Source organism: Danaus plexippus, chromosome 27, assembly GCF_018135715.1.
Source record: "Danaus plexippus chromosome 27, MEX_DaPlex, whole genome shotgun sequence".
In the NCBI taxonomy this organism is placed as follows: Eukaryota; Metazoa; Arthropoda; class Insecta; order Lepidoptera; family Nymphalidae; genus Danaus; species Danaus plexippus.
The window spans coordinates 2,959,679-2,977,494 of record NC_083555.1 but is presented as its reverse complement, the minus strand read 5'-3'; the positions used below and the strand labels follow the sequence as shown (position 1 = coordinate 2,977,494).

Sequence of the window (17,816 nt, the reverse complement as noted above, 5' to 3'; positions counted from 1 at the left end):
CTCTAAAGTAAGAAACAATTATAAAAAAACTTTTATTCTTTTCAAAAAAATTATATAAAATAAAATACTTTATCTTCTTTTCACAAAATATAAAATTATTTAGTGTTGTATAATGTATGTTTTGTCAAAATCAAAACGTAGATATTTAAAGCTTAGTTAAACGTCAATGTCAATTTGGACTTCTATCTACACGTCATCGTGTTGTGCGTTGTCAAATGATTAAAAATTAATGATTTTTCTGTTTAAAGTGCATATAAAGGATATAAATTCAAAATGGTAATTAAATTATTTATCAATTAACGATATTACAATATCTTATTTTTTTTTTCTTGTATAATTATTTAGATTGTTAATCCATACGGGTTGTCTTGATAAACTTGTTACGTCGGGCGTCTTGGCTTGTGTGTAATTAAATGTTTCTGTAACTTATAGGTACTTATAGCTGCAACAGTGTGCACGAAATCGGGGAAAGGTAAAGTATTTTATTTGGACTGTTTAAACAATCAAAGAGGGTGTATATTTTCTAAACATGCTATATCTTTCAGCGTTAGTTTCTCGTCAATTCGTTGAAATGACGAAAGCACGTATAGAAGGGCTTCTGGCTGCCTTTCCTAAATTAATGACAGGCGGCCGCCAGCATACTTTTATAGAAACAGAATCTGTACGGTAAATAAATTAAATTTATTAAGTGTTTAAATTAAAAACATACAATGAGATATAAGACTTTCGCGCGTATTTATTGAAATAAAACTGAAATAAGAATCTCATCTCGTCTGCCCGTGATCACGGTTGCTGCTAAATAACCAAAACTTTGGAAGTATGCACTTAAAATGAGATGAAACCTCTAAGTATTCAATGGATTCACCCTGGATGAATGGATGGATGGATTAAAATCACTAAAAGGCATTAAAATCGCTTTATAAATCTGAAAAATATTAGTTTATTTCAATAAATACATACATTCAAATGAAACCATTTGCAATCAAAATATTCACACATTTATAAATAACATATAACATTTTTGTTTATAAACATTTTAAATACTTAAATTGTCCATTTCATAGTTATGTCTACCAGCCATTGGACAAGCTTTACATGTTGTTAATTACTACAAAAGCGAGTAACATTCTAGAAGACTTGGAAACACTGAGACTCTTCAGTAGAGTGGTATGGCAACACTTGGTTCTTTGCAAAATATTATATATATTTATGTATATATGTAAAAGGTTTTATATAAAAATTTCTAATCAGGTGCCAGAATATTGCACCCAATTGACGGAAGCTGAAATTTTGAACCAGGCCTTCAATCTGCTGTTTGCTTTCGACGAAATTGTCGCTCTCGGCTACAGGGAAAGTGTTAACTTGGCTCAGGTAAATATGACATTTATATTTGCTAAGTTAACATCTTTATGCCTCTTACTTATGATTATGTTGCGGTATAAAATTTTTAGTATTTGCCACTGCATATCGTGTGAGCTACCGGCTATGCCCGACAGAATAAGGAAATCAAGTGACATCTTAGGTTATATCTAAATAGTTTCATAACCTTGTCTGAACTTCCATTTCAATGCCCATCCACAAACTCATGTCCCCCTCATGGAGCATTTACGGGCTTTGCTATTAATGAAATTATGTAAATGCATATATCATCATTTTTGGTTCATTGCAAAATTATAATAACTTAGTATTTAATTCAGTTCGCATTCTGTCATCGAGTATTAACTTCCATCATATATTTTTTTATCAGTTAGACTCATTCAAACAGCAATATAAGCTCAGATAATTTTACTAAGTCTAAGCAAACAGTGCCCTGACATACATGCTACTATATTCTTCATTAGATCCTATAAGATTCCGAACATATTGGAATTAGGCAATCAGGACTGGAATGTGTTCATTGAATCATATTGTGGTGCGGAAGATATTCCACCTATTTGTCCTTTACAAAAATTAAAATGGCTGTACCAAAGTTTCACCGATACAACCAATAGTAATAGTGATCAGTTGATATGTTACCGAGTAGGACTGATGAAGGGTAAACTAGAATAGGTCACTCCGCAAGGTAAACCCTTACATATATCAGCCATATATAATATCTAGAACATACTTTTATAGATTTTAAATTTGATATTGTTGGAACAGAGCTTACTTGGACTTTCATTAATTTTCTCCGTTAGGAATATATTGAGATGATTCATATAATTCTTTTAATAAAACGATGTATTTGAGGTCGAATATAACAAAGAGTATCTCAGCTATAAGCAACATCCCAAACAATTCTTATATTACGTTTTGGAAGCGACTTCATCCGAGTGGACCTTCTAATAAGGAATAATTATAATATAACATACATTTTATACAAATTACATTTGTCATACTGAGTTCCTGTTGGAAAATTCATGGGATTTCGCGACAAATTGTAGCCTATATTCGATTCTGATATATAATCTATATGATTGGAGAGTCTGATCAAAATCCGCTCAGCAGATTTTGTGTGAAGGAGCAACAAATATTATAATAATGTTTAACATTTATATAACGGTACATAAAATTCAAGGTTCGCTCGTTCGTCGAGATGGATTCACACGAGGAGAAGATCTATCAGGCTGTGAGGCAGGTCAGTAGCTACAAATTTATATATCGTAATAAAAATTTGCTATCCAACCTTTGTACCGTCTCTTAGACACGTAACAAATTAGACTAGTTAAAAAGCTGACTTTTAATTAATTAAATTCAACAACTTCAGTCGTGACGCGATAGCTTAGTTGATAAAGCGACTGCTTCTCTATGGTACGGAGGTCCCAGGTTCGTATCCTGCTCGTGTCATCAATTTATCATTAGACATTATCTAATTTAAATTTTAACTTTAACCATGTTAACGGTTATATTTGGACGAATTCACACAATATATATTCATTTTATATCTCATAAGTTATTCTGATATATGAGATATATGTATATTGTTCTCTTGCACATAGAGTAACTTTTTTAATACAAAAAAAATATTAATTTCATTGAAAAATTCTGATTCAGTACATAAATCATTCTATGTATATATTAACAATGACTGGATAGTGCTTGATTATATTTCCATCCACTGGTGGGTAGACATTAAGACGGAGGTGGTGAACGCCCCGTCTCTGTACCAGCCTAAACTCTCTTCTTCTTATGTTTAGACTCAAGAGCGCGAAGCTGCTAATAGAATGAGGGAACGCGCTAAGGAACTACAGAGAGAGCGACTTGAAGCAGCTAAGAGGGGACAACCGCCGAGATCCTCTGGTTTTGGTAATTATACACTATTTGGCTATACTGATACACTATTTGGCTATACTGATACACTATTTGGCTATACTGATACACTATTTGGCTATACTGATACGCTATTTGGCTATACTGATACGCTATTTGGCTATACTGATACACTATTTGGCTATACTGATACACTATTCGGCTATACTGATACACTATTCGGCTATACTGATACACTATTCGGCTATACTGATACACTATTCGGCTATACTGATACACTATTTGGCTATACTGATACACTATTTGGCTATACTGATACACTATTCGGCTATACTGATACACTATTCGGCTATACTAAAACTTACACTTTTTGGTGTTTATACACTTGACGATTCAAAAATTAAAATATAACGAGCAACATTCGAACTTTGTACTTGTTAAGTTTATTAAATTTAAAATAAAATGTGTGTAGATTGCAGATATTTATACTCTGTAGATATAAGAAACGTTTAGATTATTGCTTGAATTAAAAGCAAGCCAAGTTAGGACACGATAACTTAATTACTACAGTGATTGGAAATTGGTGGCTATCACAGAGGTCCTGGCATCACGTCTTGGTCGTTGATGGATTTAAATTAAATGCTACATTAAATTATAATAGAAATAAATATTTTTGCAACAATATATAAATATTTTTAATTTTTTTTTTGTTAACAGGAAGCGGTTTCGGTAGTTCGTCCCTACCGCAGACAACTCCCTCTGAGCCGACGACAGAGAAAATACCAACAACACCTGTCAGGGAAACGTATGTAGATGAAAAATTTAAACAAAATAATTGATACATGTAATATAAAATTATAGGTAAATTTAGTAAAAATGTGATATATATATAATGATATACTAGGTACCAGCCCTGCTTCGCACAGACTCTTTACACAGATAAGATATATATGGAGACAAGACAAAGACTATACTGAGCTTATCTAAATGTAATCTACTCGATGTATAACATTGGTTAAGTTATGATATATGAAGAATATATTTGGAAGGAAAATATACAAACTCACTAATAGGATACTGTTTAAAATAATCATAATTAAAAAGCTGTACTAAATTTTAAAATTATCTCTGAAATATAATTGAAACGGATTTGAGAGGAACTAAATCTAATATAAAATTCTATAATCACTGCATTAAAATTAACATAAGTACATATATATATCTTCATACAAAAATATTTTGTTTATACCCACAGTCGTACCACAACCCGTTCGGCCATGAAGCTCGGATCTCGAGGCACGGATACAGAGAGCTTCGTGTCTCGTCTTAGAAGCGAAGGAGACGTAGCAGCAGCCCCGGTCAAGATAGAGAAGACGGTTGTTACGACTAATAACAAGGAGTGAGTTTATAATGAACACCTGTATAATACGGCCCTTTGTTATACTAAACACCCTGTACACCTAGGGCCCCTTGTCACGTTTAACACCTGTATTGTGTACATATAGGGGCTCTATTATTTTTAACACTGTTGATATAGGGCCCCTTATGACAAGTAATATAGGGGCCTTTGTAGAATGAGGCCCCACTTTGAATAAAATCATAGCTCATTGTCATTTATTTTATATCTGAAGTTTTTTTCATGAAATTCTCATAAAAAAAAATCTAATAAATTGCATTTATTACAACAGTTAGGTCTCATTTAATTTATAACTGTGCTGTCTATAAAGATAAAAAAAAAACAGTAATTTGTTAAAGTGAGTTAAATAATGATATCCTTGTTTGAGTTATTAAGTGATGTTATGACTGGAGAAAGAAAAAGTATTAAGATTTGAAAGCAAATCTGACTATTGATTTTTCATTAAGAATAATTAGTGGAACAAAAATAATGTTCTTAATTGGCTTATATTGTATATACATACATACATACATCATATTAACATTTATATATAAATACAATAATATGTATTGTAATATATTTCCAGCGTACATTTGAGATTTGAGGAAAGATTGAATCTGGTGGCCGGCAGAGATGGTGATATACAGAGCTTTGAACTTTCTGGTACGTTTTGTTTAAATCTATGTGCATATATAATATACTAGGTGACCGTGAAAATTGCGCTTAGACGGAAATATATAAATATACCTCATATATACATACATATATTTATTTAATTTAACTTTCTATTTGATTTATTATATTAATATTTAGAATAGTATCATAGATATTGTGGAACATATATATATGTCGGAGTAGGGCCCAAGCCATGGTTTTAAAAAGAGTGACGTCAGCATAACTGACGTCATCAATGACTTTATTCTTGACTGTCATTAGGCTCTAAGGTATTTAAGGTAACCCCATAGACGGTTTGACGAATCCCTTGTTTTGTAGAGGTCTGATCTCTGCAACGGCTCGAGTGAGACTATCAGTAGTCTGTACTGCCGCCTCTATTTATACCAACATTGTTGTGACTTCACTTGCACAGGTGGCTCTGGAAGTGCTTATAAGGGGGACACCTGATAATTTCAACTACTCTTAATTATTAGTTATTCAAATAATATGAATTGCGCCGATATACTTATACACCTAAAATTAGTATAAAATTAATGCATATAATATATATTTATTTCATTATTATTCCAGGATTGCTCACTCTGCGTATATCAAATGAGCAGTTTGGAAAGATACAAGTTCATGTTGACAACAAAGACGCGAGACCTCTTCAGCTACAGGTATTGGAATTTGTTACAAATCAAATGTTATATATATATATATATGTGTGTGTGTGTGCGTGCGTGCGTGCGTGCGTGTGTGTGTGTGAATGTGTGTAATGATGATAAAATTAACAAACGCACTTCCTAATAGCGTTAGTTTTTGTTGTAATAGACTAAATTATTAATTTTAATTCGATAATTTTTCTATTCTATACATCTTACAGATTCTAATCGAAACTAATTTTATACAAAAACAAATATGTGGCTATCTGTAGGCTATCTAGATGTCAAACAAATATTTAAATTTATAATTTGTAACAAACTGACAGGTCGTGATGTAATCGGTGACGACACTTTGACAGATTATATAACTATGTATGAAACCTCTTCTAGACTCATCCTAATGTGGACAAGGAACATTTCCGTACATCGGGTGTGGTCCGCCTGAAGGCGGCTCAGCGCGCCTTCCCAGTCAACAGCGACGTCGGTGTACTGAAGTGGCGCCTCGCCAACACTGGGGACACGCCACAACCGCTGTCAGGTTGGATAGACTAATGATACTATATTAATACTGATTCCAAAAACGTGTGGTTTAATGAAATAAAATATTGTATTTTTCATTATTGCCCAAATTTAACAAACTGTTATGAGTTGGTAGTTACATTTGCGATGATTTTGTAAGTGAAAAACTTTAAACTCGCTGTGTCAAGTTTGGTGCAAGCTTCTTACCATAAGTTTAAATTATAAAACAAATTAACATTAAAAAAAAATTCAGGTAGGTTTATAGCATGATTCTTTTCATTTTATTCTCTGTAGCAAATAGCTTCATAGAAAATATATGTATGCAAGCAAAAATTTTAATGTTAAGGAAATACTTAAGTCTCCGAGAAAATTTATATATTTCTTCAATAATATATTACATTGAAGTAATTAATAAGTACATTGCAGATAATGAATATCTGTTAGAGTTGTGTAAAAACTAATTTATGACGAGATTATATAGAACAGTAATTATATAAACAATCATTTCATTGTTATCTATATAAAATAATAATATATATTTGGCATTTGTATTAATTTTTTCATTTTATCCAGTAAACTGCTGGCCGTCAGAGGGCGCTAACGGCACTTGTGACGTCAACATAGAATATGAATTGGAGCAAGAACATTTGGCACTGGCCGATGTTAACATCAACATCCCACTACCGTGAGTACACTTTTATTGTATTCTAAAAAAAATATATATATATATCCTGGATTTTATTAAATAGGATTACTATCTAACTGATTATTTTCACTAAAATCGGTCAAGCAATCAATCAGAGAATGTTCCGGTGTAACTATGTCCCTTATATGTAAGCTTTCAAACAATTTTTTGTATGAAACTATATAGTAATGATTTCGGTTTGATTTTAAATATATTATTATATAAATAAAATATAGAGTAATAAAAGGCTTTAGAATTGCTGTTGCAAATTCAATATATTATGTTGTTGAGATTTGTCACATGCGTTCCAGGTCTATATAAGTATAGGTTATCCTAATAATTTAACAAAATAATCCACTTTATATAAACAATTCACCAAATAAATGAAACCTTCATAGTGGCAACCCTGAAAAAATAAATATATATGTACCTATTACACAGCGCTGGTAACACTTCACTAGTAGTTCATCAATGGGAGGGAAGTTATACACAGAAAGGTAAAATGTTGGTGTGGAACATTCCGCTCATTAACAAACAACAGAAGTCCGGCACACTTGAGTTTACGTGAGTATTCTATCAGATATTATTATACATTGTGAGTTATACACAAAATAAAAGTAGAATAACATTTATCACTGCAATTTCTTCATAATTATATAAGGTGTGAGGTAAGTTGATTTATGCATTCATTAATTATAAGCTTATTAGAAAACTCTTTTATACAAAAGTGTTTTTCTGTATATATATTTTTTTTAATTATATAATATATAATAATTTTATTACGAGACAATTTTTTTTTAATCATTCATGTTGAATTCATTGACACGATTTATCGAGTATGCACAGGTTTTCATCATGAAACTAAACAGAAAAATCGTTTGATACTATCTATATATTCCGTAGGTTTGGTAACTGAAAAAGAAGCAATTATTTATATTAAGTACAAATCCGCTAACTTTATATTTATATATAATGTTTGTAAACCATGTAAATCACTTTATTTTACGTTTAAATGTAATATTTATAACTTCCAGCGTCACTCCCGCTATTCGCAATGACTTTTTCCCGCTATCTGTCACTTGGACGTCTGAGACGCCGCTCGCTATGTTGACCGCCACGAAAGTGACAACAGCCGAAGAAGGCAACAATGTAGATTTCTCACAGGAAATATCATTCCATCCTGATAAATATGAAATTGTATAAATATAAAATATATTGTATTACTTTAAAACTGTCTTTCTTTAATTTTTATATAACGGATGTATGACGTTTGAATTACAATATGGCCGACTTTTTTTTTGCGTTACATATATATTACATGAATATTTTTAATATTATTTAATAATCCACTTTATTTGAACACGTCGTTATAAATTTTATGTAGATGTAATAAAATTATCGATATCGTGGCTGTTGGTTTTATTTTGTGTGAAACGTAACATGATAACTTTATTGTTGGTTGCTATTTTGACTATTGATTCCTTCAATGCATATTACTACAAGGCTCCATATTTGAGAGATGGTGTTAAGGAAGAAAATGCATTCAATTTGTCAACATCATGTCAGGAATTGATGGTATTCGTTAGTTTTGCGTATTAGTTAAAATTTAATCGACATTTCATGTTTTTAGTTTTTCCGCACTTACGAAACTATAGAGTGCGTGGTACAGTAGCGTACGAAGCAAATTATCCGTGGATAGCGAGTGTGGTGCATTCCGTTAATAAAACTGTACCATACTTGTGTACAGCCGTTTGTATAGACGAAAATATATTTATAAGTGCGGCCAGATGCGTTTATAAGTATGTATGAATTATATTACAAAAATATTATTATATAATACCCATCAATGATCGAAATAAAATTATGATTATGAAAACGAATATTGCACATTAGGTGTTCAGATTCATAACAATCTATTAGTGCAAATAAAAATATATTAATTTTAGAATTGTATGACTATTCTAGACTAAAGGTGGCTTTTACGAGTGTAATGTATAATCACCAACGTCTGAGAGTTAAAGCGCTAGTGATGCCGTCGCATTGGAGTAAACAGCTGTACGATAATATCGGTTTCATTGTCACCACTGGGGCGGTGAAGAAATGGCAGACGATACCACCCATAGAAAAAGAGAGAACTGACCATTCTTTCAAGTGGTTTAACGAACTGAAATTTGAGGAATTCGATAATAAAGTTGTTGGATACGCCTTCACAAAGGTACTATAAATGTTACTGCGGTATCTTCTAAAATATATAAACATCGATTTTTAGTCTAGAGCAACTTTTATAAGTTTCATCAAACAGTACTAGTGAGTGTGATCTTTAAAAGACATTTGTAGACATTTTCTTTGACCAAATAGATTTTGTCGTACTCGCATATTGAAAGGACTTACTTTCTCATTTCATAATTTTTCAGTGCCCACTGAACACATGTATACATAGAATTTGATCTGTAGAGAATTAATAAGAAATAATAGAAAAGTTATTGATGTAATCTTCCTCTTTGGGACACACGGTACAGCACTAGTCATATTCTAAATTGTCATTGCCGTGTATAAGAGGATTTTTTTTAAATGTATTTTTACTTAAAGATAATATTCCTTATATCTTCTTTCGATATAATATATGTTTTCTCTGTTCGATTATAATTATTCTCACATATTTGTTTGACGACATTATATTTATATAATTATAAATTTTGTTTCCAGTCATTAGAAAATATACCGATTTGGTTACGCACCATAGATTTGGTAGAATTGGATGTAGCGGTTGGGTTGGATTTATGTCATAAAATTTTATCATACAATAATTTAATAAACGCCTTCGAAGTGCCGTGCTACCATTCCTGTACGTTTGCTATGTTCGAAGCGGGCAACGAGCTGTGCAAAAAATATCATGGCGTCGAGGGGGGCGCTTTAATAAATAAGCGTAGTAATATTTTATTAGGTATAGCGACATGGGGTGCTTATTTCAAAGATTACGAGTTACCTGTCGGTTTTTCCGTTCCAAACTCTCATAGCTTCCAAAACGACTACGAATGCGCTCAGAAAATAAGAAATTACACTGGCATGGCTGGTATGGGAACTTACCCTGCTTTGTGCAGCGATTCACCAGAAAGTTGGAGTCGTGCTGAAGAAGACAGTAAAGATGATGGGGTTCAGTGAAATAATAATTTTAATTGAGATAAATATAACTTCAGTAAAGTCATTGCAAATGTAATAAAAGATAAAAAAAAACTTTCATACCTATTCAAAAATTTACGACCAACACTGTAGATAAAATAAGAGAATATATTAGAGACAATTTTTTTATACGAATCATAAAATTATTGGGAAATAATTAAGGACAAAAATAGAGTTTATTTTAAAAAAAAAATATATATGAATCGGTAATTTAAGAAACAACATTAAATAGCTAAGTATTGATGTCACTGACAGCGTAAATATTTCATCTATTTCTTTAAAACATGATCAAATGAAAGTTAAAATCTTTAAAAATTTTTCACCCATTTTGTTTTCTTGAAAAAAAAGACTATTTGATTAGTTGCTGTTCCAATTGTGCGGGTATTTTGATCTTACAAGCTACAGGAAATAATATATACAGAATAGGCCCTAAAATGTATAAGCAAATTTAATTTCTGATTTAAATGAAAATTGAACCTTAGAAAGCACATAGTCAAATTTTTCTTTAAGATAATTGCATAGTGTTCATGAATCACCCTTCATTTAATTTTGCATCATAGAACTATACAGTTTCAGGTTGTTTATGGTTGTACCCATGTTGATTACAAAGATGGGTGCAAACTTGTGGTAGTAAATAAAATTGGACAGAACCAGAATATATTAGTACATTTATGTTATAATGACTTTGGAATGCGATGGAAAATATTAATTGCTTCATAAGATATTGCATTCAAATTTATACATGCCTGTAAATGCATGCCGAGAAGGTTTAGCTGTGATAAGAATTAAATGAAAGTTACATGTAGAGAAAAATGTTTGAAATAATAAGTTCACAAATCCGTTACGTCTCATCAGTAAGGAAGTTTCATAAAGATTTAAAGCTACAATATTTTTGTAAATAAAATTTATTTAACGATATCTCTATAAACTACATCATAGACTTAAGCATTATCAACATCAAAATTAAATTTAAATTCCGAACTAGGAGCGGAAAAGTTAATTTTATCATTATTTACGTTGCGCATACTCTCTTTTTTGTCTACATCACTAGTATCTGCTTCTGTGTTGCCATCTTTACTTAAATCGCTCTCTGTTTCCTGTGTTACATTAAAATTGAATTTGAAAGAACTATTTCCTGTGGCCAAAAATGCTGACTTTCGCAAAAACTTAGCTTTCGGTTGGGCTGGACTTTCGGAAATCTTAATTTTGCTTGCCACTGAAAATAATATTACAGTGAATGAAATAAAACTATAAGATTTAATGTAAAAAGAATTTATGCTTACATATAATATTACATAAATTATAGAAACAAATATCAATATTTTTACATTTCATTAAATATTTACATACAATTTCGTTTATTTCTAGCCCAAATGATAAATTATCAAACGCAGATTATAAATAAATGAAAATTCACAAGAAAAATTTGAAAATATAATTTATTATCTGTGCTAGAATATTAAAATCTAAGCAAGTAGGTATCTAGGTGTGACTGAATTGTTAGCTAGGTATTACTAAACACCTACTTTTGGCTAATTTCTTTTCTTCTGCTGCCATTTTAGCTCTATAATCTCCAAAATGTGTTCTCATTAATTGTCTTTTTCTTACTATTGGTTGGTTGTTGTTTTTCAACACTGTCAAAACCTTCCATGCTTCTTGTACTGTAAATAAAAATAAATTAACATTACTGTATAATCAATAAATGGAGAAATTCGATTAAGTTATAGTTTCAATACATGAGAAAGTTGAGCTTTGAAGATTAGTTATGAATTAATGTCTATGTAGTTCATTTTGACCATCCATATGATAGTCACTCAATCCACCTAAATGGAATAGTGAATTTCATTATTTTTAATAAAAATGAGTTTCAAACATAAAAATACATGAGTAAGGTTGATGAAAAATTCTTCTCATTCAATATTTTCTTACATTGCTTTTCATTTCCCTTCTTTTCGGCTAGTGTTCTTTCTAACTGTTGGATGCACCAGCATAGTTGTAACTGGAACTCTCTGACCGACTCCTCGGGATCCGCGGCGTCTGTACCATCTTTATCAGCTTTATAGCACTTCTGAATGCTGTTTGTTTTGCCCTTGCTATGCAATTTGGTTGCTTTCGGCATTTTTGGTAAAATAATATATGTTAGGTTTCTTATATGATATTAAAAGAGGTCTGAGTGGATTTGTGATAAAAATACACTTTAACCTAATAAGTTTTGTTAAAATTATTATACCCCACGTTTTGTTTTTATGCTTTTGACAATAACAGTCATTTCAAACAGTGAAGCTTCTCTACGTTAATCTATTATTGCCATTAGTACAGATTAAAAATTAAACGTTGCTTGACTTAATAGTCATCCCAATGATAACCTATATGAATACAGATGTGTAATTGGTGACATAGATAAAAAATTATGATTCAATAGTTTATTGCATCATTAGACTAAACGCGCCTATATATAAATAATAATAATTAGGAAGTAAGATTAATGTAACGAATCTGAAAAATTAAAGATATAAAATATTTCTTTATATTAACCGCGAATGATAAATTGTTTTTAATATATTATTCATTATTATGTTGCACTTGCATTAGTTTGTCAAAAAGTACATTTATTAACTCACGCATAAAAAAAAGTTCTAACCTCGAATATTATGTCAATTGTCAAATCTTAATTTGTAATTGTCATAAATTTTGGTTAAAAGAAGGAATGTCTCTTGGAAAATTTGGGAAAATTACTATCTCCTGGTAAGTCATTAATTTATAAATCACTTTTCATTGTTTGCATTGCCTTTTGTTTGCTGTGGTGAGCTTGAAATTTACAAATTTCGTAACTATTACCTCCTCTTTAGAGGTTATTTTGATAAGTACATATTACCAAATAACTATACTGGTATCAGGCGAGCACCTCAAAATTGATTGTGGTGAATTTATGAATAATTTATAAAGTTTTTCTAAGCGATCTGTTGCTATCATTATAATTATAGGTTTATTCAATACACATTTATATTTTTCCAGGCTTGCAATCACGGTAACGAGTCTATCATTGTTTGTCGTCGCGAAGAACTCTATAAATGGGCGTCGTATTGAGAATATGAAAGCGCGTGAACGTATGCGCAGAGCTAACGAAGGACAATACGAGGACATTTACAGGAAGCTTTGAAAGTTCGAGTTAAAGGTCATTGTTATTACATTAAGATCACCGAGCTTAACGGATTCATAATAATTGAAATTTGTAAATAAGTTGATTATATTGATTTTGCTGCCATAACTAAAAACTCGTGTACTATAGAAGTCAATCCATCTCATATACATTAATTTTAATCTCTTTACTAAAGCATTAAATGTTCAGAAAAGCAATAATAAGTTAAACAATAAAATCCATCTAGAAAATGTTGTTTTTTAAATGTCTCATACAAAAGTATTCATGCTGCTGTTGAAACAACAAAAAATAAATAAGAAAGAATAAAATTTGCTGTTGTTCAAAGCGGGAACCAATTCATATTACAATAATAATATACTATCAGTTCAATTATTTAACTATACCTTATAATACATAGTTGGAATTTAACAGACTTAATCATATATATTTATAAAATTTCAGGTATATTTTCTTGAAATTAGTTTAAGATGGCCGTTCCATTGCTCGACCCTGCCAAGTTGCAGCTCGTCCAGGAGTTGGAGATAGAAATGATGTCCGATATGTACAACCGACTGGTTAGCGCCTGTCATCGGAAATGCATCCCCGTTAAATACCATGAACCTGAATTAGGTATGTGTGTCAAGTGTTGGAATTATTTTAAATATACATACAAGGACATACAAGGATAAATATTTCTGAATAATAAGAATATTGTGAGTATGTATGTATGTCAAACAAGTATAAATAATCATATTTAAATTTAGATTTTTTTAAATATATAAAAGTCTAGGTTATATATGTTATTTATATTATAAGATGATGGTTGTCTAAATGCATGTATGTATGTGTGAAGGTTTGTTACTCTTAAACACCAAAACTAATGGACGGGTTTTAATATATCTGTACCATTATGTAGATTACACATTTTTATTATGAATTGTTTGGAAGATGTTTCTAAACATTCACTTTCAACATGATCGTGACATTTCAAAGAAATTAATATAAAAGACAAATATATACTATAATGAAAGTAATAAGGGGTAACAGCTAGTTGTGAGGGCGAAAGTGATTTGCTCGGCAACCTTTATATTTCTTTACAAATTTTAAATTTAATGGGATATAAAAAAACCTCAAATTTTTGTTATGTCACGGTTATTGTTTAAATGTGCCAATATTCACAACTACTGATAAACTATTTGCTTTATAATTTTTTTATATAGATGATAAATTTATCAATATTATAGATAATTTAAGAATATTTTTCATATTTATTTATTCAGGTAAAGGAGAGTCAGTATGTCTTGATCGTTGCGTAGCCAAATATCTCGATGTCCATGAGCGTATCGGGAAGAAGCTATCCAACATGTCTCAAGGGGAGGCCGAGGCTGATTTGACCAAAATCAACTTACAAGACAAGAAGTAGTTGATATATGCAAACCATAGACAACAATTTTGTCATACCAAAAAGGTTCCATTGTTTTTGGACTTCTTTTTTCTTATTTTGTTAATTAATATTAATACAGTATCAATAAATAACAGCTGTTGTATTACGGAATTATTGTTTCTGTTTTCTTAATTTACAGATACGAAAGTTTTTATAAAACTCAGTGTCTAATAACTTGCACAGAGATGCATTTCAGTACTTGTTTATTATAGTTGTATATTAGTTTGTAGAAATAAAACTATGAAACATATATTATTTTTATTTAATTTCCAATATCTAATAACTACATTTTAAATTACTAAATACATATAAACTCTACGAGTTATTTATTTTTGTCTACTCTGTCAATATACCCGAAACCAAAACGGGGTTTATAAGTTTCTAAGAGCTGCGAGAAAATGAATACGTTGGAGATAAAGAAAATCATACTTTTCAGCCAAATATGCAGAAAAACATCTCTGTTCAGAAACTCCAAGATATAGCCATAGACAAGCCAAGCGCCTTGTGTACCTAACCATAGAGCAAATAGAACAACCGCTTTGGAAGCTGTCATTTCGAAACTGTGGGCTACTAAGGGTAGTAAGGACAAAAACCAAATAAAATATTGTGACGTCATCACGCTATTGAATGCCACTAAAAGAAACGTCTCAGCAAACAAAGCAAACGGCAGAGTCTCGGAATTAACGCCGAAAGTCATACTGACGACGAACAATACGACAACCAAACAAAATAAAAGCAGAAGTTTTACTAAATCAAACGATAAATTGTCTTTGGTCAGATACGAATAATAGAATAGTATAGAGAAATTATGTTTAGTATCTTTCCTTGTGGCGTGGTAGAGATAGGTTTCAAATAAAAATTCATAGCCGTATATATAATACATGAAGAGAGTCAGCGCTGATAGTGTCAAAATGCAACTTAAAGTTAAAACTATCTGCTTTTTGTTCGGCAAAAGAGAAATAATGCCGTCCGAGAAAGAAGTGCGGCGATTAATTTTATATTCCCCGAGCGAGAGATACATTGGGAACGACAAAGCTAAAGGATAGAGACGCAGATGTATTGAGAAACCGAGGAAGATGCCAGAAATTAGATATTTTAATAGTCCATTGACGACGTCCGTTTGAAGAAACAGTATAGACAATATAATAAAGAAACATGGCAACGAATCGGCGTTCCCTCGCGTGGATATGGCAACACTCATCGGATTATAGATCCAGTAGAGCGCGGAAAATGTGGAAATTTTGGAAGCGTTAGGATGCGTTTGAAACTGTCTCTCGACAACCGTCTTCACGGCTATAGCCACAAGGATGTCGAAGAAAACGAACAATAGTTTACCGAATTGAGCTAAATACACGTTTGGTATTAATAAAAAAGCTATTAAGGGACTGTAGCGGTATGTGTGACGCAAGTATGGCGAGTTACCCTCGTACACATGTTTGGCAGCGTCGGAAAACACTTTGTAATCTATATCAGTGTACGGAACCTCGAAACGTTTATCGTGAATAGTGCTGTAGAGGACAAGCAGAACACGAATGCTAACACCGATCCCCAAATGTGTAATAAAACTAAAACCTAAAATTTTTTTTAATGATTCCATTTTATATTCTTGTTTTGAGTTCTTTTGCGGCTGTTTGTAAACAAGCGTTGAATTCTTTAAATTCTTTAGCACAGTCGTCTTTTCTCACAGAATCCTCTCTGAGCAGGACACATTTCGCGTATAGGCTGCCTTGTTTAGAACATTTCGCGAATATTAGTGGATATTTCGCTATTCTATCTTTAGCTTTCCTGACAGATTCCATAACCTAATCAGAGGATTTCTTCTGATATTCAAAAGTGGTGGGAGGTTCGCTTAGATCGGGAACGAATCTCTCGCGGAAGAATATGTCGTAAATTGGCTTAGAGAAGAACACACCGAGCCCCAACACGGTGAAAGTGATCTGAAACGTCCGAGGATATCTATATATCCAACTTCTTTGACCGAGTGTTTTGCTTCGACGATGTGTGTCCATATCACCTAGAAATAAAAAAATAATAATTATTACTAGCAATATAATTACATAATCATTAAACAACTCGATGAACTATGACACTAATTTTAAAGCAACTATTATTATGAATTAGTTAGTGCCTTTACAAAGTATCATGCACATATCATCGATCATCATTATCACGTAGCAGATATTCTCAGAAAAAAATTAATATTTAAAAAGGAAACGGAAATTTTAAAACGAATTCAAATTGCGATAAGAAAGCCAATATACTGACATGCGTTGAAAAGCTGTTCGGTGTAGATGACTAACATTTGCACATCAATACTTGTATGGGACGGGATTTCATTTCTCTTGAGACGTAGGCAAAGTAATCAATAGTTATTGTCCAACACAGACATTGTAAACTAGACAATATGAAATCTATTCTAATTTAATTTAAGTAAATAAATTTCTACAACAAACTAAATACTCTACTGAATATGTTTATTTATTTATTTCGGTAATAAAAAAATAATGACATTATAAAATATAACTAAACAATACTAAGATCAATACAGGATGACAAAGCTACAGTATTAAATGTATAATCTTTATGTTCTTACTCCTTAGCTGGTCGATCAGTCACGGGGGCGAAAACCCTCGGCTCCAAGCGGTAACCTTCGCAAACTAATGACACGGGTTTATGTTTTAGACAACACTGTCGCATAGCCTCGAAGACGCGATCACAGCGGACTTCTTGGAAGTTGTTTTCTGTTAGAAAAAATTATAACAAATTATCGCAAATGTACCAAGTATATTAATATTCGTACGGGGATTTAAACTGATACGAGAATAAATTTAAATTACTAAGAAACTATGAATAAAATATCGTAGTATCGAGTAAACAGGACTAAT

At 31.5% G+C, this 17,816-nt stretch overlaps 6 protein-coding genes across 7 annotated transcripts; 3 read left to right on the top strand and 3 right to left on the bottom strand.

Moving 5' to 3' along the window:
• The first annotated feature begins 133 nt into the window (after nt 1-133).
• Nucleotides 134-8,577, top strand: LOC116775606 (coatomer subunit delta). The gene is made up of 15 exons (XM_061525184.1): nt 134-276; nt 433-472; nt 546-666; nt 1,065-1,167; nt 1,252-1,371; nt 2,558-2,617; nt 3,177-3,285; nt 3,967-4,054; nt 4,505-4,648; nt 5,232-5,308; nt 5,891-5,979; nt 6,355-6,502; nt 7,057-7,168; nt 7,610-7,732; nt 8,203-8,577. The coding sequence occupies exons 1-15, from the start codon at nt 274-276 to the stop codon at nt 8,369-8,371; spliced, it is 1,506 nt and encodes a 501-aa protein (XP_061381168.1). The 5' UTR covers nt 134-273; the 3' UTR covers nt 8,372-8,577.
• Nucleotides 8,578-8,587: 10 nt separating this feature from the next.
• Nucleotides 8,588-10,566, top strand: LOC116775603 (uncharacterized). The gene is made up of 4 exons (XM_032668524.2): nt 8,588-8,729; nt 8,799-8,967; nt 9,134-9,383; nt 9,875-10,566. Exons 1-4 carry the CDS (start codon nt 8,609-8,611, stop codon nt 10,328-10,330), a joined length of 996 nt encoding a protein of 331 aa, XP_032524415.2. The 5' UTR covers nt 8,588-8,608; the 3' UTR covers nt 10,331-10,566.
• Nucleotides 10,567-11,235: 669 nt separating this feature from the next.
• Nucleotides 11,236-12,647, bottom strand: LOC116775604 (UPF0488 protein CG14286). Its single transcript, XM_032668525.2, has 3 exons — nt 12,278-12,647; nt 11,875-12,009; nt 11,236-11,564 (listed from the first exon to the last, which is right to left on the bottom strand). Exons 1-3 carry the CDS (start codon nt 12,465-12,467, stop codon nt 11,290-11,292), a joined length of 600 nt encoding a protein of 199 aa, XP_032524416.1. The 5' UTR covers nt 12,468-12,647; the 3' UTR covers nt 11,236-11,289.
• Nucleotides 12,648-13,378: 731 nt separating this feature from the next.
• On the top strand, nt 13,379-15,181 carry LOC116775787 (mitochondrial import inner membrane translocase subunit Tim10). Of its 2 annotated transcripts, none has more exons than XM_061525190.1 (3): nt 13,379-13,516; nt 13,950-14,117; nt 14,768-15,181. In XM_061525190.1, the coding sequence occupies exons 2-3, from the start codon at nt 13,976-13,978 to the stop codon at nt 14,908-14,910; spliced, it is 285 nt and encodes a 94-aa protein (XP_061381174.1). In that variant the 5' UTR covers nt 13,379-13,516; nt 13,950-13,975; the 3' UTR covers nt 14,911-15,181. The 2 variants fall into 2 exon arrangements, with proteins under 2 accessions (XP_061381174.1, XP_032524664.1); XM_032668773.2 differs by having other exon boundaries at nt 13,384-13,523.
• On the bottom strand, nt 15,178-16,528 carry LOC116775784 (GPI mannosyltransferase 1). The gene has a single exon (XM_032668769.2). It carries the CDS (start codon nt 16,526-16,528, stop codon nt 15,254-15,256), a length of 1,275 nt encoding a protein of 424 aa, XP_032524660.2. The 3' UTR covers nt 15,178-15,253.
• Nucleotides 16,307-16,730, bottom strand: LOC116775785 (uncharacterized). The gene has a single exon (XM_032668770.2). It carries the CDS (start codon nt 16,728-16,730, stop codon nt 16,530-16,532), a length of 201 nt encoding a protein of 66 aa, XP_032524661.2. The 3' UTR covers nt 16,307-16,529.
• Between the last annotated feature and the right edge of the window lie 1,086 nt (nt 16,731-17,816).